Raw genomic sequence first — 23173 nt, forward strand, 5'->3', positions numbered from 1 at the left:
ATTTGTTACAGAACAGTATACAAATAAATATAATAACTTCACTTGAATTGATAGATTTCAAACTTAAAAAGAGTCTAAAAATTTAAATATGATTTTTCACTCTCCAGAATGTAGTTCCATTTCAAATGACTTTAAAATGCAGAATTAAAAAGTTTTCCTATTTTGATTACCTAGTTCAAAACAGTAAAACCTGGTGGGGAAAAAACTATGTTTTCAATATATGTTTTAAAGTAGCCAGCTTCTAGAAAAAACAAATTAGATTGTTTAATTCATATTCATTATAAAAATAGCACTTTAAGCCCAGGCACTGCTCACTGCTACTTCTTAAAATAAGTCACCTTAACGCAGAATGACCTTAAATTTCTATTTAGTTTATTAGCCAAATTAGCTGTAAGTTCTCTCAGGTGTAAGAAAATAATGACAAAGAACATCTGGATAACAATGAGGAAAATTTTCAGCCAGTATGTTTTCATTTTACACTGCAGTTTATTCTCACTTACCACAACCTTGTATTTTTATCTGATTCCCCCTTATATGTATATTATTGTCTTCTATGCCTATTTCTCAACTTTTCCTTTGTTTTTCTATTTCCTTTGGGAAAGGTAGATAAAGTAAACAAAATAAAATGGGAAAAGAAATTCCAAGATTAACATAAAGCATTTTAGCTCCCTGTTCCCAAATGAAAATTTCCTAGTATCTGAATATTGTTTTTTCCCCCACTAACGTCTTAAAATAATGACTTTTTCCCCCGCTAGTGTCTTAAAATAATGAGAAGGCTTATTATATATTGGTACCACAAATGTTGGACTGTTGTAACAAATGAACTTAGGTGAAATTTAGGCATTTCAAACACTTGCAAGAAGTATTATACACGTGTATAAAACTTTCATGTGAAGTAATTTTAAATCAGGAGCCTCCATCTACATACTAAAGATGTATAGACTTGTTGAAAAAATGTTAGGCCCCTCAAGGAAAACTTCTTAGCCAGAAGAGTTCACTTAAAAAGTAGGACTGTTTTGAAATACAAGTTCAAAAAAAAAAAAAAAAAAAAAAAAAAAAAAAAAAAAAAAGAAATACAACTTCAAAACAGAAAAAGGTCATATGGCCAACAGATTATTAACAACATTGGAAATAGGCTCCTGTTATGGTAAAAATAACCGTTCCCTTGGGGCGCCTGGTGGCTCAGTGGGTTAAATATCCAACTATCGTTTTTAACTCAGGTCAAGATCTCAGGGTTGACATAGAGATTAGATTCTCTGTCTTCTTCTCGCTCTCCCTCTGCCCCTCTCCTTGCTAGCACTCTCTCTTTCTCTTTAAAGTAAATAAATCTTTTTAAAAAATTATGTTTCTACTTGTAGAAAATTGCAAGACAGGGATTGTTTGACTAGTATTTGAATGCAGGTAGAAATAAAATGTCAATTATAGTTGTTAGCAAAGAACTGGCAAAAAGCACCAACACTAAGCATAAAATTCAGTTTTTCTTAGGATACAAAGAAGCTTGAGATTTATTTATTTATTTATTTATTAATTAATTAAAAATTTTTATTTATTTATGATAGTCACAGAGAGAGAGAGAGAGAGTGAGAGAGGCAGAGGGAGAAGCAGGCTCCATGCACCGGGAGCCCGACGTGGGATTCGATCCCGGGTCTCCAGGATCGCGCCCTGGGCCAAAGGCAGGCGCTAAACCACTGCGCCACCCAGGGATCCCTTGAGATTTATTAAGTAAGGAAAAGTAACAACTAATTATATGACAAATATGCTAACTTAAACATTTTGCTTTGCTAATTTGTTATTCACATTATATATAGTGAATCAATTGATAAGTGTATTTTAATAAATACTCGTGTATCTGTAAGGTGACAAATTTAAATGTGGTCATGAGTGCTGAATTCCTGACAGGTCTCAATCTGAGATAAGGCTAATATGTACTTTTGGCCACCAGGTGGCAGCTATTAGCTTTATATGCAGTGTCTTCATATGAAAACAGGCTACAGAGCTAAAGGTTTTTGCCTTGCAAATTTAAAAATAACAATGTAATAAGTGGTATTGAATTATTAAGTTATGAAGATGGGGAATAGCATTTTTTATCTTATTTTATTTAAATTCAATTAATTAACATATAATGTATCATTAGTTTCAGAGATAGAGTTCAGAGATTCATCAGTTACATATAACACCCACGGCTCATTACATCATGTGCCCTGAATGTCCATCACCCAGTTACCCCATCCTCCCACCCAACTGCCCTCCAGCAATCCTCAGTTTGTTTCCTAGAGTTAATAGTCCATGAATAGTATTTTTCAACAAGAAAATAAAATGTTAATTTTCCTATACAGCACCATCAAATTGTTTCAGAAAATTTTCAGTTTGTAATGAATAGTGATTTAATTTGCCTTCTTTTGGGACGCCTGGGTGGCTCAGTGGTTGAGCGTCTGCCTTCAGCTCAGGGCATGATTGCGGGATTCTGAGATGGAGTCCCACATTAGGCTCTCTACAGAGAGCCTGCTTCTCCCTCTGCCCATGTCTCTGCCTCTCTCTGTGTCTCTCATGAATAAATAAATAAAATCTTTAAAAAAAAAATTTGCCTTCTTTTTATTTGATCAGCATGTGAGGGCTGGTGTATATTCATCTTGACTGGATCCTGAAATGACATGTTACTCTGCTTGTCTAGGTCTATTTTCCTAAGAAGGGGCAAGAGATATATACTCATAAAGTTTTAAAGTCTATAGGACTGTGTTTATTTCAGAGTTGATACTTTGTACTTAAAATTTTGAACTTCACTTGTTTTATGGTTCACTACTAAGATTTGCTAACATTTTCAGATGAGGAAAGAATTCTGACAATCAGTGAAACAAGTATTAAATATATAAAGTTATCTAACCATAAAGTACAATAGTACTGTTTTGTAAAAGTATGAGCAAAAACTTTTTCATTAAAATAGAAACTTATAGAAAAAAATTTCAACTGCCCAATTTTATCCATCCAGTGTTTAGTTTACTTACTGACCCAAAAGGATGTTTTTGTTCATGTTCACACTTGCACAGATTCACTTAAAAGTTTCACCTTTATTTAAAAGTTTTATTCTCTGCGATAGACATCACTGTTGCTTGATCAAAATCTACTCCCCATTCTTCTGGAAAGTCATCCTGATGTATGTCCCTTCACTACCCTCAGATAAACTCATTTCTCCACTCAGGAATCAACAGTTGCCAGTATCAGAGTCACAACTAACAAAAACAGATAGTAATTGGTTTACAAATAGCCCAGTGATATAGAAATTCATATATTAAATATTTTATTTTTTTCTAGAGCCTCACTGTTAAGAAGCCCTATATATATCTAGTTAATATATCTAGTTCATCCATGGGAAAAAGGGGGAATATTGAGCATTTCTTAGAAATCGAAAGTGAAAGATAAAGGCAAAGAAATAGCTGAATTAGAAGTGCAAAGTAGTTAACTAATATAAAAGTGTACAAATCCAACATGACTAACTGGAATAACAAGAATGAAAACACTGAAGAGCTTTGTGAATGGAGCCATGTTTCCTCTGCTTACTAAAATAAATACTGAAACAGAACACACTTAGATTAAAATGCTAATCTTGATGCCAAATCAGTAAAATTAATAAATCAACATTGTATTTATTTCCCAGAGAAGTAGTCATACCTACCTTTGTTCATCATCTGGCCTCTTGATCAAATTGAAAAGTATATGGAGAAGCTGATCTCTTTCTTTAGGCTCAGGATGTAGGCATGCTGTACACAGTATGAGGGGGATCAACTCCTAGAGAAATAGGAAGGTGGAAAAATTCAAAGTAAAAATGCATTGCACAATATTCTTTTATTTCCTCAGAGTATTCTTAAATGGACATTTAAAATGAAACAAACCTCAACATATAAAAAAGCAAATTCTAATTCTGTGAAATTAGTAATTCAGGAGAAAACAGTAAAACATGTATTTATGTGTTGGTTATAGAAAAGGTATGAATCACAATGTAATAGTTACTAAAGATTCAACTAACTTTATTTCCTTATCCAGTCCCTTCTAATAGTCTACTAGTTTTTACACTAAATAACATTCTACCTTACTAAAGGCTGATATAGTAATTTTAATTTTGAAAGTGTTTTTTTAAAAAAGCTTGCAGAAGCTAACTATATTTTAAAGTTTAGAAAGCTAACAAAAAATCAAGACAAGTCATTCTACTTCCACAAGTACAATATCATCTGGTCTTTATTAAGATTACATATAATTATGAATTTTGTACCCTTCCCCAACTAACCCCATGACTAATTCAAAAGACCATTTTCACAGGTGTTGAATGCTTACACTGCTATAGAGTATTAGTAGAAATGTTTTATGTTCAAATGGAAATTTTTAGCAATATCTTAATTTGTTACACATTCAACATGCAGTGGTAAATTCAGTATTTTATAGGAAAGTAATAGCAAAAGTTTATTTCTCTCTTCCAAAGAAATATTTAAACCAATGTTGTTTCACATTTTAAAGAAACTAAGACAAGAGACACTTGTGTGGCTCAGAGGTTGAGCGTCTGCCTTTGGGTCAGGGTGTGATCCTGGAGTTCCAGGATCGAGTCCTACATCAGGCTCCCTGCATGGAGCCTGCTTCTCCCTCTACCTATGTCTCTGCCTCTCTGTGTCTCTCATGAATAAATAAATAAAATCTTAAAAAAAAAAAAAACCTAAAGAAACTAAGATAAAATTCTAAAATATATCCAAAAGATATTAATGTTTCTCACTTTGGAATGGATTTTCAAATCTAATGAGAATAAAAGTCCAAATATTATAAAATTATTTTTGAAGGAAAACTTTCTAAATTATGAAAATATTCTACAGTTATTTTAAAGAAATTACTCTGATGTAATAAGAACAGAATGATTACTCCCATTATTTATTTTTCCTATATATAATCCTACCCACCAAAAAGTGCTAGTAGATTTAAAACAGGAACTGTTGGGCAGCCTGGGTGGCTCAGTGGCTGACCCTCTGCCTTTGGCTCATATGATCCAGGGTCCTGGGATCAAGCCCAGCATGAGGCTCCCCACTCAGCTGAGAGTCTGCTTCTCCTTCTCCTTCTGCCCTCCCTCCACCCCACTTGTGCTCTCTCTCAAATAGATAAATAAAATCTTAAAAGCAAACAAAAAGGGAACGGATCACTGTGTAATAGTGCATTATACCTAGTAGGAACGTCTATACTGTTGAAGTATCTTCTCATTTTGAAGAGGCTCCCTTAGAAAAGTATGATACGATTTCTAGCGGAGTTGAAACTAGATTAGAGGAATGACTAGAAGTCCCCTTCCATTATTTCTAAAGTTGTTATATATTATTTTAAAATTATAATTACCTGGTAAAAATCTTAAAGGTACAAAGATATAGATAAGAGCTAAAACTAAATCTGAGAAATAAAAACAAGTTTAAAACATTTATTCTGTCATCTTTGTATTTGGGCACCTCTGTATGTTTTAGATTAGTAAGCAAATGAAAAGCAAAAGTAATAAAAAGTAATTAGGGGGTGCCTGGGTGGTTCAGTGGTTGAGCGTCTGGCCTTTGGCTCAGGTCGTGATCCACTGAGTTTTGCATCAGGCTGCCCGCTGGGAGTCTGCTTCTCCTTCTGCCTATGTTTCTGTCTGTCTCTGTCTCTCATTAATAAATAAAATCTTAAAAAAAAAAAAAAGTAATTAGGGAAAATAATTTTGTACTGGGAATGGAAGACAAAGTATAGATATGGATCTTTATTGTTAAGTAATGTTTTCACCAGAGATTTAATATGATGATTGATGGATTAGTCTTGACTTTGTAAGAGAAAAATATACAACCTTTTATGAAATACTAGAGTAGGAGATCATTAAAAACAAGGACTATACTAATCCTTAGAGGTTTTCATTTAGATTGCTAAGAGCCAATGATACTTATGAGAGGAATAAGACATTGCATCAGCATATCCCACTGAGAGGAGAACCTTAAAGATGAAAAAGCAGTTATTCTAGAAGGCACTAACAAAAGGAGAAAATATTTTAATGCATGAAAATAAAAGAAGGACCCTAAAAATTTTATTTGTATTTCTTCCCTCATGTCAGTTCCTTCTTTCCTGAGTTCTCTTGCTTCCTCCTCAATCTTCTTCCTGTTTCCATTGTCTCTACATATGTACTCTTCCATTCTCTTCTATTGTATCACTCTTTAAAGATAAAATTATGCAATGTAGATATTTGCTATAACTACAAACATATACATACACACTGCTAAAAAATATATAAGGTATAATTACTTAGCTTCTTTATCTCAAAAACAAGCAAAATAGTTGTATTACTATATATTCTTTGTACCTTACATTTGCTTTTTTTAAATCATGAGGCTTAGTGATCCTTCATCAAAGAGGAAGTTTATGGGGGTGCCTGGGTGGCTCAGTAGGTTAAATGTCTGGCTTTGGCTTTTGTGATCTCAGGGTCCTGGGATCAAGCCTCGTGTTGGGCTCCCTGCTCTGCAGGGATTCTGCTTCTCCCTCTCCCTATGCCTCTTCCCCCACTCGTGCTCTCTCTCTCTCTCTCTCTCCAAGTAAATACATAAAATCTTTAAAAAAGAGGAAGTTTATATCCTACATTAACGTAAAGAATCTTGGGGCAGCCCGGGTGGCTCAGTGGTTTAGCACTGCCTTCAGCCCAGGGCGTGATCCTGGAGACCCGGAATGGAGTCCCATGTCGGGCTTCCTGCATGGAGCCTGCTTCTCCCTCTGCTTGTGTCTCTGCCTCTCTCTCTCTCTCTCTCTGTTTCTCTCATGAATAAAGAAAAAAAAAATCTAAAAAAAAAAGCATAAATAATCTTTTAAGTGAAATATGGCTGTACATGTGCCAAACTGAAAACTTAATGAGAATCACAAATGTCTCTGGTTTTTAGTTTCTTCAAACAAAACATAAAAGAATTAAGATCAGGGCAGAAATGGGAAGTATTTCATACACAGTCTGCAATTTCCTTCTCTATTGCTAATGTAAAATTATTAATTTTTCCTTCTGAGATCAAGGTTGGTCTCACAAAGTCTTAACAGAGCACTTACCAAAGCACTTCTCAATACCAACCAATCCGAATTGACACGTGGGAGGAAAATCTGTCATTTCTTGTACCCTTAGACTCTAAAATTCTATGACTATAGGACTGAAGGAAAATACTTTTCACTTTTCTGAATCATGGTAATAAGTTACATTGCCATTTACTTTTACTTCTTGCTGGCAAAATTAACAGCATACAGGAAGTCTTTGCCAATCAGTTTTGGATAATATGCCATACCAAGGAGAACTGGGTACATCTTGGCACATTAATGGCTAAAACAGTTTTATAACTCAGTGTATAAAGTAGGTCAGTCTCTTCCTCTTAGAGAAATACAGAGTTGAGAAGAGGTCCAGTAAGTGATGGCAGAAAAAAGTGGAAAGAGTAGTTTGTTTCTCATAGAATCATCAGGGATTTTAATTGCTAAATTATGAATGGCTTATTTATTCACAAGTTCTACTTGTACAAGTTCGCTCATTTATTTATTCACAAATTCTATTTGTATCACCCCTGGAATAATGAATTCTGTACATATGTATCTGCTGTTGTATATTCACATTTATTTACTGTGAATTCATCTTTTGCAAGCCTCTGAAATATTAATACATCCACATCAGGATTTATTAGGTCTGTATGTACCATTTTCACACTATTCATAAATTTATAGATTTGAACCAATATTCTCCCTTTGGTATCATCTCTCCAATGAAGAAGTCTAGTGTTTTAAAAACTTTCCTTATAATTCTTAAATGAAACATTTAAAAGGTGGTAGTTAAATTTCCTTCAGAAGACAAGATTATAGTGGTTTTTTTTCAAGATGACAGTGGTTTAAAAAAATGTCTTGAAATGATTACATATAAAAATGTATTGAGAATAAGAGCAATTTAGACATCATTATCTAAAGCTTAGGAGTTTTTCACATGAAAAGATCCTTAAGCAAATCAGATTTAATACTGCATGTTGAAAAAAAGAGTAATAGTAACCATGGTAAGAAAATATCTATAGCTTTGGTAACATTATATCCAAAAGGTAGTTATCCCCCTAAAAAAGTTAGTGTCCATACTTCAAGGCAACAAAAATCTTAAAATTTGTATTTAAAACATGCTTTAGCAACTGATAGTACTCAATGAATGTATATTGAAGTGAAATATAAAACAGATGTCCAGATGTCCTATTGATCACTAGAGAGGAAATCAGTGCAGTAATTTTACTGCAGAAGGTATTCTATTACTTTATTATCATTTTGGAAAAGATATTTCTAAGGCTTTTAGAATTCAGTAATCTAAAAGGCTTAGTAATTTACCTTTTACTCAAGTAAATGACTTTTGCAATTTTAATTACAAAGCTAGTTCTCTCTATATGAAGGATCTCCCACCTCTCAAATCTTAGATTGCCAATGGAATTTTGCACAGAATTAAATAGGCAAGGTAGTACTGTTTCAGTTCTTTCAGCTTTACAACTAAAACAAAATAAATTCTAGTGACTAAGAAATCATTTTAGAGATAGGAAAACGTCTTTAGAAAATTTTACGTTTGATTTTATGAGTATTTTTACTTAACTTAGTCTTAGAAAGATTGGTGTGTTTAAGACTACAAAAAGGGGGAGGTGGGGAGAGGAAGCATCTAAAAAGGATCTAAACCAAACTAAGAGATTAGATGTTGGGTGGCAGAAATGAAGGCAAATTTTAACATTAAAAAAAGCATGGAAATGATAAGATAATGGATTCAATATCTGAAAGAATCCTAAAACAGAAAAGGAAATATTATATTTAGATCAGATGCCAAGGAGGAAATGTCTGAGTGCTTTGGAAATGTCTGAGTGCTTTGGGTCAAGAAGAAAATTCTACTGTACTAGAAAGGTAACATCAGTCCTGTAAGTTATAGTTCACTGCTTTCATTAAAATTATTTCCTATAACTCAAGCTTCATTTAAAAATTTTAGGTAGTTGTTATTTTAGACTTTTCCATTTGGTCTTTTGCCTAGATATGAAGCAATACCAAATTAAAATTTAAATTCACGTACACTCTCTGATTTAGATTTTCAGTTGTAACTTGTCAGAATGTTGACAATACATTTAAAAAAGAAAGAGGGGCTACTGGCTGGCTCAGTTGGTAGAGCATGTGACTCTTGATCTCCAGGTTGTGAGTTCAAGCCCTATGTTGGGCACAGAGCTTATTCAAAAAAAAAAAAAAAAAAAAAAAAAGAGAGAGTGAGAGAGAAATATGAAAAAAGAAAGGAAGAAAGAAAGAAGGAGAGAAAGAACGAGGGAGCAAACATTACAAAGACTCACGTAAGAAAAAAACAAGATTACTCACCTCTGGAAAAGTTCTATACTTCAAGGGCTCTTAAAGTATCTATTTTTAGAATTATTATCTAAGACTTATCTATCTTAGAATTATTCCCATGGCTCAACCTTTAAGAAGCCTAATTAAAATGACTTCTAAACTCTGATACTGCTGGGACACCTAGGTGACTCAGTTGGTTAAGTGTCTCTGCCTTCAGTTCAGGTCATGATCTCAGAGTCCTAAGATGGAGCTCCACATCAAGCTCCCTTGAGCTCAGTGGGGAGTCTGCTGCTTTTCTCTCTCTCCCCAAAATAAACAAATAAATCTTAAAAAAAAAAAAAAAAAACAAATAAAAAAACTCTGCTACTGCTAAAGAGCACGTGATACTTCCAAAATTAACATACATATATAAAAACACCTATTGAATAGGTAAAGGAGATGGATTAAGCTTATCTACTTCACAATAGTATCTATTTTACTTTACTTATCTATTCTTTTGTAGAACTCCTGAAGGGGTTCAAAACAAGTATCCCCAAAATGTTCCATTTTGGCATGTGGACAGACTATTTTGAGCTGAAGGCAATCAAGATCCAGCAGACCCCAAGAAAAACTTTTACCTCTTTCTTAAACTACCAAAAAGAATTTAGATAGAGGTCTGGCCCAGAGAGAATTTTCTCTCAATGACTTATCTGCGTGAAAGGACAAACACCTAATTACAAACTGCTCTTCTTATCCTGTGATCACTCCCTTTCCATCCCTTTCTTAGACCATTTGCTGAAGTCAGTATATAAGCCTACCTGCCCAGCTTATCCTTGGGTCTTATATTGTTATGGGGCCCTCATACATAGGTAATTAAATTTATTTTTCTCCTATGAATCTGTCCTATGTTAATCTGGTTATTAGACTAGCCAAAGAACTTAGAAAGGTAGATGTAAAACCTTTTCCTCGCAAGACTCATACAATTATAAATACTTAGGCTATTATTACTAATTATTAAATTAAAAATTCAACATGGAGCAAACATGAATGCAATATAAAAGAGCAAAGTTTGGTTTCTCAGAAAATAAGCAGATCTTCGGAGATACTACTACATTTAAAACTTTTAGGGAGGGGGAACAGAGGGGGCTCAGTTAAGTGTCCGACTCTTGGTTTCAGCTCAGGTCATGGTCTCAGGGTAATGGGAATCGAGCCCCACGATGGGCTCTGCTGAGCCCAGAGTCTGCTGGAGAGTATCTTCCCTCTCTCTCCCTCTGCTCCTTCCCCCTGTTCACGCAGAGCGCTCTTTTTTTCTCTCAAAAATTAATAAAATAAAATAAAAAACTTTTAGGGAATTGGTTCTCTCCTTTGCTTCTTTTCTTCTAGCTTTAAAGAGGTATATTTTATATATTATAAAAATTCTAGTGTACATCCAGTGGTTTTTAGTGTATTCAGAGTTGTGCAACCACCACCAATATAATTTCGGAACAATTTCAACATCTCAAAAAGAAAGCTTGGTCTCATTCCCCACTTCCACTTGCCCATCCCCATTCCAGGCCCAGACTTCTCCTTTGCTTTTCCAAGTCAGCTTTTTCCTTGGCATAGAATGAAAATAAAAATTAAATTTAGATATATTATTTAAAAATGCTTTTAAAAGTAATCCTTTAAGAAATCTTATTTTTAAATTACAGAATTTTCCCTTCAAATGCATTTAAAGCAGAGACTGTGAAAAATTAACTTCTGTGGCCTATATACATACATTTATTCTATAATTTGGTTTGAAAGATTCAAGTTCTTCAATGAACCCATTAAGATGAACTACTACATAAGCCACAAACAGAAAATTTGTTCATGATTTTTTTGTCCCCAAATCAAAAGGAAGTCAGTCTTTTAAAATACTTAAAAAAAAAAAAGATGATCATTACTTAACAGTTGATAGGAGGAAACTTTTTTCTACTTTTTATGATCTCTGAAATTGGGATGTGTATTATTAATGGAGAATGTTAATAATTTCATTGAATTCTTTTTTCTCAAAGCTACATAATTGTTACAATCAATGGAATCTTTGATTTAAAATATTATGGTATGCTAAATTTAGAAAATGCAATTAATTGTGACCTAAAGATTAAGTGAAGTTGTTACTTTTCTTTTAGAAAACAAAAATAAATAACACTAACATCTATATTCACTGTACTTTCATAAAAAATAAAAAGTTTAATTTAGACAACTTTAATTAACCTTTATGTCACTTTAAAACAATGAGTCAAAAAAATAACTGAATGGATCATGAGTATTCTTTCCTTTGTTACTGTGTATTTAGGCATATTCTTTACTGTTTAAAAATATTTTTAAAATCATGTTTGATATTGTCTTCTATTTTAACTTTTCATAATTAGTAAAGAAAAGACTTGATTTGTCATGCTTTCATTTTAATTATATATATGTATTTTACACACTGGCACATCATGTAAAATGTCTCTCTTACTGAGTATGGCCAATAAAGTTCGAAAAAACACTAATTTAAAACATGTTTAAAAGCCTATAAAAAGACTAGATATTATGCAGCCTTAAGAACAAGAGAGTTCTTTATATACCGACATAGATACAAAAATATAATGTTACATGGAAAAAAAGCAATGTAAAGAATAGTGCATAGGAGTATGGTACCATCTGTGTAAGTGATGGAAGAAAGATCATATCACACATACAAAATATTTCTGAATACAATGCAGTTCTATAATAATATTTGCAGACTTCAATACCCCAGTTTCAATAATGGATAAACCACTAAATAGGAGATCATTAAGGAAACAGAAAACCTGAACGCTATCAAATAAACCTAAAGACATATATAAAACATTCACCCTGACAATAGCAATATATATATACTTTTCTCCAGGGCACACGGAATATTTTCAAGAATAGACCAGGTTAGACCAGACAATTCTCAGTGTTAAAACTACAGACCAATATATCTTACGAATTTAGGTGTGGAAATGTGCAAAAAAAAAAAAAAAAGTTACACCAAATCCAACAACACATTAAAAGGATTATATACCATGTCCAACCAGGACTTATTCCAGGTGGTTGGCCCAATATATGAAAAATCAGTAAAGGATTATACTACACCAATAGAACAAAGGGGAAAAAATTATCATCTCAATCAATACAGGAAAAGCATTTGACAGAATTCAACATCCTTTCATGATAAAAACACTGCAAACTAGGAAAAGAAAATTTCCTTAATATGATAAAAGGCATTTATGAAAAATCCACAGCCAGTATCATACTCAATGGTGAAAAATTGAAAGTTTTCTCCATAAAATCAGGAACAAGACAAAAATATCTGCTTTCTCAAAACACTGCTATTCAACATTGTATTGTAAGTCTTAGCCAGAGCAATTAAGCAAGAGAAAGAAAGAAAAGCCATCCAAATTGGAAAAGAAGAAGCAAAACTCTATTTGCAGGTAATGTTATTCTAGTTGAAGAAAATCACATTAGACTCCACAAAAAACTACTAGAACTAATTAATTCAGGAAAGTTACAAGGTAAGAGCCTACCACACAATATCACTTCTGTTTCTATAAATCAGGAATGAATAATCTGAAAGGAAGTTAGGGGAAAATCCCATTTACAATACCATCCAAAACAATGAAATACATAGGAGTAAATTAAAACAAGGAAGTGAAGAGAAAATAAAGTAACAAAAGGGGTGCCTAGATGGCTCAATGGGTTAAATGTCAGACTCGTGGTTTGGGCTCAGGCTGTGATCTCATGGGCCAAGAGATCAAGCCCAGCATCAGGCTCTGTGCTCAACAAGGAGTCTGCTTCAAAGATTCTCTCCCTTAGCCCTCTCTCCACTTGTGCATGCTTGCTCTCTCTCTCTCAAAAAAATAAACATATCTTTAAAAGAGCCAAAATAAAGGAAGTGAGAAACTTGTATACGGAGAACTACAAAACACTGCTGAAAGCAATTAAAGACATAAATAAATGAAAAGAATGCCATGTTCATGAATTGGAAGAATTATTGCTATTAGAATGGCAGCACTCCCTAAAGCGATCTATAAATTCAAGGCAATCCCTATCAAAATTCCAATGACCTTTACTGCAGAATGAAAGTGGAGTATCAAATTCCTATGCAACTGCAAGGGGTCCTGAATAGGTAAGAAATATTGAAAAAGAAAAAAAGTTCAAGAATACATACTTCCCAATTTCAAAATTTAGTACAAAGCTAAAATAATCAAAACAGTATGGTTGGTACAGGTATAAGGATAAACATAAAGACCAAGAAAACAGAACTGAGAGTCTCTCAATAAATCCAAACATGTGCAGACAACTGACTTTAGACAAAAGTGCCATGATGATTCAATGATTTCAACAAATAGTGCTGAGACAACTGGACGATCATACAAAAAGGATAAAATTGGGCCCCTGCCTCACTCCAAATACAAATACAAAATGGATCCATGACCTAAAAAAAGAGCTAAAGCTATAAAACTATTAGGAGGAACCACAGGGAGTAATCTTGACCTCAGCCTTGGCAATATATTCTTAGATTTGACACCAAAGACACAGGCAACAAAAGAAAAAATAGATAAATCAGACTTCATAAAAACGGAAAACATTTGTCCATAAAAGGATATTATAAAAAATGTGAAATGACAGCCTACCAAGTGGAAATATTTGCAAATCATATATAGAATAGGGGTTTAATATTGAGAATTTTAAGAACTCTTACAACTCAAAAACAAAGACAAACAACCTAATTAAAAAATGGGCAAAGGGCTTAAGAGAATATATTAAAAACTAATAACATCTATTGTATGTGGAATGGTGGCTCAGGGACAGGGAAAGAGTTTTTGTTATTTATCTTTTTATATTTAAAAATATGCTAATGGAGACGCCTGGGTGGCTCAGCGGATGGGAGTCTGCCTTCCTGCTCAGGGCGTGATGCTGGAGTGCTGGGGATGGAGTCCCACATCGGGCTCCCCGCGTGGAGCCTGCTTCTCCTTCTGCCTATGTCTCTGTTTCTCTGTGTGTGTCTCTCATGAATAAATAAATAAAATATTTAAATAAATAAATAAAAAAAATAAAAAGATGTTAATGTAAATGTGTTACTTAAACAAAACCTTAAATAATGTTCTAATGATTTATTTAACCAGCTAGGCTATTATTGTGACCAATTAGTTTATCAAAGGACATTTTAACTGTATTTACATATCAATAAAAAGGCTTATCCTGATAAAAGACTATATAAAACTTGAAAAGAAAAAAAATCAAAATATTTATCCTTTAATCACAAGACCTTTTTAAAAATACGTATTTAAGGAATTAAGGTGAAGTAGTAAATAAAAGTAATCTAATATTCAAAGGACGAATGGAAGTAAAAGTTTTGTCCTTTCATGCCCTGGGATTGGTTTCAAACCAAACCAAGATAAACTTCATTATTTGCCAATTTAATTTCAAGAGAATACAACTTTGATAAATGGTAAATTTTCTGATAAAATAGAATAACACACAAATAATTAAACAAAGATAAACAATCACTTCTTCATGAAATTGTAAGTATATATTTTTTAAATACAAAAAACTTAAAATCAGCCATAAAAGTAAACATCATACCACAAACAAAATGTGTCTATGTATAAATATATATGTAAGCATATATATTTATATATATATATAACAGATCTGATTACTGATGATGCAAATTTATAAATACTTCATGCAGTACAATCAGATTTTAGTGGTAGAATCTTCTATGATAAAAAAAGAGAAAATTAAAATAAGGCTTAAACTGCATCTCATAACAATTAGGTTTCTGTGCTATTTTAAAGATTATATTAAGGAGACACAGTAAAAGGGATGCAAACATTAATGCATTGCATGGATTATGTTACAAGCTAAAAAAAGGAAAAGAAGCTCAAACACCATTCTGCCAAGCAGAACTGCAAAACAATCGGAAATTGGACACTGATCCTTCAAGATACAGGAATCTTTCACACTTATTAATATCTTACAACTATTTTTATGTATTAGATAAAATAAAACCACCGGTAAGTAAACAGTCTTTTAAAACTTTTGTTAAATTCAAAACACCTACAGTAATAAAAAATTTTAATGTAAATTTTACATGTACGTTTCTACATGTAAGTTTTCTTGAGGATCAGTACAAATTTCTTGTGCTAAACGGATAATTAAGGATAAGCTTTATATGGGCTTTGCCAATGCATTGTGTACCTATCATACTGTAGGTCCCATGAATTATGATTGAAATCAGAGGTAAATATTAAGAAGATGATATAAGAAACTTACAGGATATACTCTAAAATACTCTTAATCCATTTTATAAAAAAATTTTGTGAACTGGAAGTTGATTTTATAAATTGAAATATTCAAACAAATTACATCCACTGTCATTTAAATTAGACTATAGATAACTTTTTATTAATCTTTTCTTGGCTGAATATAACTCTAAAGGTTAACTCCCTACAGTATGGCTCATAATGGAGGTTCTTTGTACTAAAAGATACTGGCTACTGTATTTTGGATATTTTAAGCATCTGTCAATAACAAAGTTAGCTAAGAGAAAAGCAAAAGAAGGTACTTTCAAAAGTTATTGTCAATACTGTAACTATCCTATCATCGTAAGACAAGTGTAATTATGGACAAACGAATATAATAAAAGTAACATTTATAATAGGTAACTACAAGAACATTTAGGAAAAAAGTTACATTATTAGTCCCAGTTAATTTTCAATACAAAGAGGGTCTATTTTTGTATACAGATCAAGCATATCATATCCACAGCAGAGATAAAATAAATCAGTTAACTGGTAATGTAGAAAACGGACAGTATTCATGGCACATAAATGGACCTACAGTAATAGTTAGTGCTGCAGAAGCTAATGATGCTTTAAGCAAAACTGGGAAAACATGAATACCATGCAGTTTTACTGAACTCACCTGACAGAGGTGTAAAACCATTCTCTAGGAGCAGAGATGCATGCACAAAAGTAAGAATATGATTGCAAGTAATAGACTTTAACAAAATAAAAATATAACACTAAACTTCAAAATGACAAAAAATGGACAACACGATGAGATTACTGGGATGAAAACACTTTTATGTGTCTCACCTCCCTCTTTGCCAACAGCACGTTAGGAACAATGTGTGGCAGGCAGCGTCCCAGCATTAACATAACACTTTTCTCACTGTCTGCAATCCGAGACACCTAGAAAACCAAAGAATTAATAAATGAGGATGGTGTAGAAATTCCATGCATGATGGTTCTTGAAGTTCACGCTTTAGATCCTGCCACCTCCACTCTAGGCACACACCCAAAGTTCCAACTTCTGATGGCAGTGGTAATAACAAGACATTCCATCACGGACAACAAGAACTGTGTTACCACACAGGATAAACATTTCTGTAAGCAAGAAATAGACTGAAAATACCAGGAAGAAGCAAGCGTGAATCCAAGGAGCCCTACAAGGCTATACAGTTCTGGGAACAAGGAGGAATAACACAGGACTAAGGTAACTTCAATGGTTTTCCGTTCATTCTTGAAAAGATGCCTACATAACTACAATGTATGCCCCTGGCAATAGTTTGGAAAGTGAAGCTGCGTACAGGAGACAGACGCCCAAGGCTGACCTAGTTCTGCTGTGAGGATTGCCAGAAATGCATCCAAAGCATCCTCTACCTCTTTCAGATTCACAATGACATTGTGAAACTGAAGCCCACAAGAGGTCCAGTGGAATCAACCATAAAACAACCAGAAAGGGGAGGAGTATAATGATAGAAAAAAATAATAAAATGCCCTTTCAATTGGGCTCCCTGAATGGACCCTGCTTCTCCCTCTGCCTATTTCTCTCTCTCTAATAAATAAATTTAAAAATCTTAAAAACAACAGGGCAGCCCCGGTGGCTTAGCAGTTTAGCAGTGCCTTCCGTTTAGGGCGTGATCCTGGAGACCCGGGATGGAGTCCCGCGTGGGGCTCCCTGCATGGAGCCTGCTTCTCCCCCTGCCTGTTTGTGTGTGTGTGTGTTAAATAAATAAATAAATAAATAAATAAATAAATAAATAAATAAATCTTTTAAAAAAATCATTAAAATGTCCTTTCAAGATGAGCCTCCATCAATTAAAAAGCACTTGAGGAATCTGAGAGCTAACAAACTCAGCAATCAAAGATAATCATTCCTGGGGTGCTTGGGTGACTCAGTGGGTTAAGTATCTGCCTTCAGCCCAGGTCATACCCAAGTCAGGCTCCCTGCTCAGCAGGGAGTCTGCTTTTCCCTCTACCTCTGCCTTTCCACCCTACTTGTGTTCTCTTTCTCAAATAAATAAAATCTTAAAAAAAAAAACAAAAAAAGATAACCACTCCTAATTAAGTAAAAATAATGGGGTAATCTAAAACCAACTGAAATACAAACAATATGTACATTTAACACTGGTTTTCTGAATTATACCAAAAAAAGGCATATTACCATATGTCAGACATAACAAATTAAAAATAGATACAAAAAGGTCCCTTTAATAGTAGACAAAACTTTAGTCTAAATGACAGAAATAATCAACTACCTTTCTTAAAAGCTTAAAATTTTAGGTATTATTTCCTAGGCTATTATTTTAAAAAACAGATGTTTATTTGAAATGGAGTCTTACTACAGATAAGAAGAAAAATCAAATATTTTAAGAAAGTTCCAAGAATATACAGTATAATTTACCTCTGATCCTAAACGACTATCTGCCGACATTCGACAAAAAGAGAGTAGAGCTTGATGGAAAGCAGGAGACAATTTCCTAGAAGAAAAATTGGATGAAAAAGGGACAATACCAAATAGTTACCATCGGTATTTAGGAGAAGGTAAATTGCATGTTATAACTCCTATTCCTTCATTCATCCTGCCCCACAAATGCTAACTGGATTTTTCAACCACCAATGATTTGAAGAATAATTCACTAGTGAATTATACAGGGGAAGAAATTAGCAATAACTGATTTTAAAATAGTTTCAAGTTCTATGAGTGAAAAGCCTGTAAATATCGGATCAAACCTGAAATATAGAACAGATCAATGATTATAGAATGTATTTGCAAAATCTGAAATGAGGACTTTTTTCTCCACAATTCCCAATAGTCCAGTAAGGTGGATAAAAAATTGCTGACAGGAATTAAAGTTTTGCAGACCTCTCTAATGATAATGATAAACCTTAATGTTAGAGAGCCACGTAAAAGAGGTAATAATTAAAGGTAAATGAAGCAGAGGCTCAGTCAACATTTATGGTATATTGTAAAGGAAAGTATTTTATTTTTGCAATAGAAAATATTAGCTTATATTTAAGAAATGAAGGTAAAACATTATTCTCTAAAATGACACTAGTTTCTGTGTAGTAGTATTCACAAAATATGACTGAGTTGTACTTTATCTCAATCTACAAAGAAAAGGGCTAATGCTAAAAGTTATAAAATAGAGGCTATATAGTATATACTATGAAGTGGCATTCAGTAATTTCTATGATTACAGAGTAAGAGTAATGTACCAAAGCTCAAGTATTTGCTCATCTATGTTCCTTCTCTCATATTCTTTCAGTGGAACAGCCATGATCCTAATCAACCAACCCAGAAACCACAAATCAGCCTGTATCTTTCCCTTTCTTTTAACTCCAAATCCAATCAAGCTTTTACCTTCTAACTATCTTAAATTCTACTTACTTCATTCCAATACCTCAATCATTTCTTACCTGGATTCTTCCAATAGACAACCCACCACCCCCCAATTAGGCTTCTTTCCTCCAATTTTGCTACTCTCCAATCAACTCTACCTTAGAGGACTCTTTCTAAAACTTAGATACCATCATGTCCCAGCTCTCTAAAAGAGTTAATGTGGATTATATGACTGTCTTTGCTTAAACCTTACTTACTAAATTCTTCTTAGTTCCCCAAAATGTGTGGTATGCTCTTAGCACATGCTATCTTCCATGAGTGGGAACACTCCTTCCTCTCTTTTCGTTTGGTTAACTCCTATTTAGTTGGCAGGCCTCAGCTTAAACACTTCTTCCCTGAAAACTACCTGTTTTGATGACTTACATTAGGTGCCCCGATGTGTGTTCCCAAAGCAAGCTAAACTTCTCTTATATTTCTATTTTTCACACTTTATGATTGTCTGATTGTTGGTCTCTCTCATACCATGTGATTACCGTATGTTTTGCCTTCCATTTGTTCCTTGTTAACACTGCCTAGCACAGTTAAGAACTAAAAATATTAGCTGAACAAATTTAATAACCATCTTTCTCCACAAAGTGACTTTTGTACATCAAAAGAGATATATGGAAGTACTCCTAAACATTAAAGAACTACTATAATTGCCATTATTGTTGAGTATCTAAACATAGATTTTTATGACTCTATCTTATCCATACTAGAAAAAAATGCAGCTTGAAGACTGGGCTCTATCTATTTCAACTCTGTAACCTCCATAATACCTAAAGAAAAATGTGGATAGAAATTTTACAAAAAGTTGTGGCTCATCAGTAGAAAGATTTACTTACAAAAAAATCAAATGCTTCTTAAAAATGAGTACCTCTAAGTCTAAAAGAAATCAGTCATACTTTCCTATTATATTCCAAAACTAGGTGTAATATCCGTCTGTTTAATGGAAGGAGAAAGCATGACTTGCAGCTCAGAATTGCACCATAGGCTATCTGTGAGGATGAAATAAGTCAGTGTACAGAAAGAATTTAGAACTGTGCCTAAAATATAAAAAAGAGGACAGTAAACATTCCTTTATTAAAATGATTTCTTCACAATACCTAAAAAAATTTTAAATTATACTTTGTCTCCTCCACTAAAAAATCTGATCATAAAGGGCATGTACCACTGTTATCTGAGTTCAATCACTGAGACTCAATAAAAGTAAAGTAAATGAATCAAGAGAATATCAATAATACAATATTAGTCATGGAAGCAGACACAGGAAAGGGGACTAGGAGCAGAAACAATTCCCCTGTTTACACTGGTAACTATGCAGTACCAAAACCTTCTACTGAGTCTGTTAATGACTGAACAGAGAAAAAGTAAAAATCCCTGGCTATGGGGCTGCCTGGGTGGTGCAGCTGGTTTAGTGTCCAACTCTTGGTTTTAGCTCAGGTCGAGATCCAGGATTGTGAGATAGAGCCTGCGTTTGGCTCTGCACTTGCAGGGAGTCTACTTCAGATTCTCCCTCTCCCTCTGCCCTTCCAGCTTGTGCTCTCTCTCAAATAAACAAATTTAAAAAAAATAAAATCACTGGGTACAAGAGTTTACAGCACACAGAATATACATATTATTTTATGGGTCTAAGTACTTTGCTAAGATAGATACGATTCCATTTATGTTTTAATCCTCTTTAATGTAATTTAACTTAGTAATTACTTTGTGTTTTGGTTTTTTTTTTTGAGATATGTACTTTGCTATGTGTTAAGTTTATGCCAAGTGTAAAAATTTATACATTTGACCTGCAAAATAAGAAATGAAGCTCCTCTAGTTGGGCGAGGTATTAGATAGCTGAAAGATGCACTCAAAACGTAGGCTGCATACTAACCTATTGGGTTTATCAAAATGGACTGTGTTTTTACTTGATGGAGAAGACGGAACTTCTTCTTTTTCTCTCCTGGGGACAGAATTTGGGAAATTCTCCTTAGGAATAGTGGAATCAACTTCATCTGATTTTGAAAGATGGTTATTTTTGTCTTTTCCCTTGTCTGTGTTATTTATAACTGGATTCTGTCCACTGTCTTCAGAGTCTTTATGATCCAAAGAAGGTTGAACAGAGTCACAAACTACTGGGATGGCAAAGTGTTCATTTTTGAGGAAGTCCATTTCACTGCAGCAAGAAAGAGAAATTATCAGAAAACAACTATATTCTTAAAACTGTGGCAATACCATAAACAAACCTCATTTTAGGTTTTTTTGTTGTTGTTGTTGTTTTGTTTTGTTTTTTGTTTTTTTTCATATTAGGTTTTATACATTAAAAGCATCACACATTAATTGAAAATTGTTTGACAACTGATTAATCTTTTCTGTACTCTATACACGAATGCTTCATATACCTAAAAGTATAACTACAAACGCTTACCATGAAGCATAAAAATAGCCTTATAAATTCTGTTTTGAACTGGCTTATAACCTTCTTTTCTATATTTGCAAAATGGGAATAATTCCATCTAACTGACAGGATATTAATAAGAATTAAATGAAATAATCAGTGGGAAATGTTTACAACATTAGTGTGAAGGAGTTATTTTATTAATACTGACACAACCATGGGGAAGTGAAAACCATGTTCCTTGCTTCCAAGAATTAATTAGTTACATGATTACTATGATGCCTTAATAACATTTTTTGGAAAAAGAATATATTAAATATGCAAAACAATTATAAAACTTTCTTTAAAAAGTACTAGAATATTAAAAATTATGTCTTACAACTTAGGTATTATTTTATATATTTATAAAATCTGTTAATTTCTTTACAACCTTTAAGAGGTTTTTTTAGAAATGATGATTGAGTACTAACCTTTCAAGTCTTCTGATTTGCTCCATCAAAGACCATTTTTCATTATTTAATAAACTAATTTTATCTTCTAATTTCTGTACTAGCAAGGAATTCTAAAATCAAAATGGGAGAAAAACAGAAACTCAAGATCTCATAGCATGCTTATACAATTTAAATAGTTTTTGCTGACCTGACTAGTTAATTAATACTGCTCACCTCTACAGTCTGAGGAGTTTCAAGGCTTGGAGGAAGGTTGCCTAAAACTGGTGTAAGAGCCTCTAATTCATCTTCTTCTACACCACTGGCCACATCCACAAGGTCTTTCCCAGTCACTTGATGATTTCCAAAATCTCGGTAGAGCTGTAGTAAGTCTGGAGGTTTTGGAATGTTTAATCCTACATCATCCCAGAGTTCAAAATCCTAAAATATAAATGATAATAATATTTTTAAAACCTGGAGAAATTTTATCCTGCATTTTTTTTCCTGCATTTTTAAGATTCATTTTATTCCTTATAGCTAGTATCTTGAAAACCCAAGATAATCATAATTTTGTTGTAATGTCAAAGTGTAGTTCCAAGTGGGAAAATATCATCATTAAACTTACTTTACATCTTCTACTGCCCAATATTCTTCTTCTAAGTTTCCTGATAGTCTAAGTAAACAGTTAAACTGCCTACGATGTCAAGATGTTGCATATACAATCTTTTTATTTATTAAATCTCTCAAAAATGCAAACACTTAACTTTTAAGATTATGTTAACTTTCAAGCTGGTAAAACATACTTAAATATTTGCATGAAGTTATAGAACATGTCTCTATTAAGAAAATCTTAGTTTATAAGTTGTACCCATTATTTATAAGTAAACTAATTGATGGGATTAATTTTGTTCTTCCTTTCTTTAATATTTTAACCTGTATACATTTAGTGTAATCTCTGGTGGGTAAGCAAGCAATTTAACCTGCTTGCCTGCCTTCTATAGCTGTTTGAATCCAACTTATATTATTAAAAATGCTTCTGAAAAATTTCAGAATCCAAATAGCTGTTCTTTGATTTATTGCATATGAAACATTCACTTGAATTCAATCTAACACAATTTTATTACTGAGGTACAAAAAGGTATGTCATCTCAAGCATTCTATGAGCAAAGATTTTTTGAAGAGCTTTATAAAATTCCAGATTATATGCAAATATATTGCCCTACCATTCTCTCTTTCTCCAATATATCAAAATTTAGTACTAATTTGATATCTTTAACTTTTTATAATTTATTTGGGAAACCATTCAGGGGCTTTCACAGTCTTCAAAGACATAAGGAAATAG

The 23173-nt window shown here is 33.2% G+C and overlaps 1 protein-coding gene across 9 annotated transcripts in view; it reads right to left on the reverse strand.

Annotated features, from left to right (window-relative positions):
- The window catches only part of RELCH (RAB11 binding and LisH domain, coiled-coil and HEAT repeat containing), a 110437-nt gene that overhangs the window by 57263 nt on the left and 30001 nt on the right, over positions 1-23173 (reverse strand). For 6 of the 9 annotated variants that reach the window (XR_013376063.1, XM_077891147.1, XM_077891155.1 and 3 more), the window contains 7 exons: positions 22069-22272; positions 21874-21965; positions 20900-21181; positions 18046-18121; positions 16455-16550; positions 16282-16305; positions 3671-3783 (listed from right to left, as the gene is read on the reverse strand). Coding sequence is in view for 8 of the 9 variants with exons in the window: in XM_077891147.1 (XP_077747273.1) it covers positions 3671-3783; positions 16282-16305; positions 16455-16550; positions 18046-18121; positions 20900-21181; positions 21874-21965; positions 22069-22272 (887 nt within the window). In the remaining variant the exon portion in view is untranslated. The remainder of the gene's footprint in view (positions 1-3670; positions 3784-16281; positions 16306-16454; positions 16551-18045; positions 18122-20899; positions 21182-21873; positions 21966-22068; positions 22273-23173) is intronic. The other 3 variants (XM_077891139.1, XM_077891166.1, XM_077891129.1) reach the window with 1 other exon arrangement.

This window comes from Canis aureus, chromosome 1 (genome assembly GCF_053574225.1).
Source record: "Canis aureus isolate CA01 chromosome 1, VMU_Caureus_v.1.0, whole genome shotgun sequence".
Taxonomy (NCBI): Eukaryota; Metazoa; Chordata; class Mammalia; order Carnivora; family Canidae; genus Canis; species Canis aureus.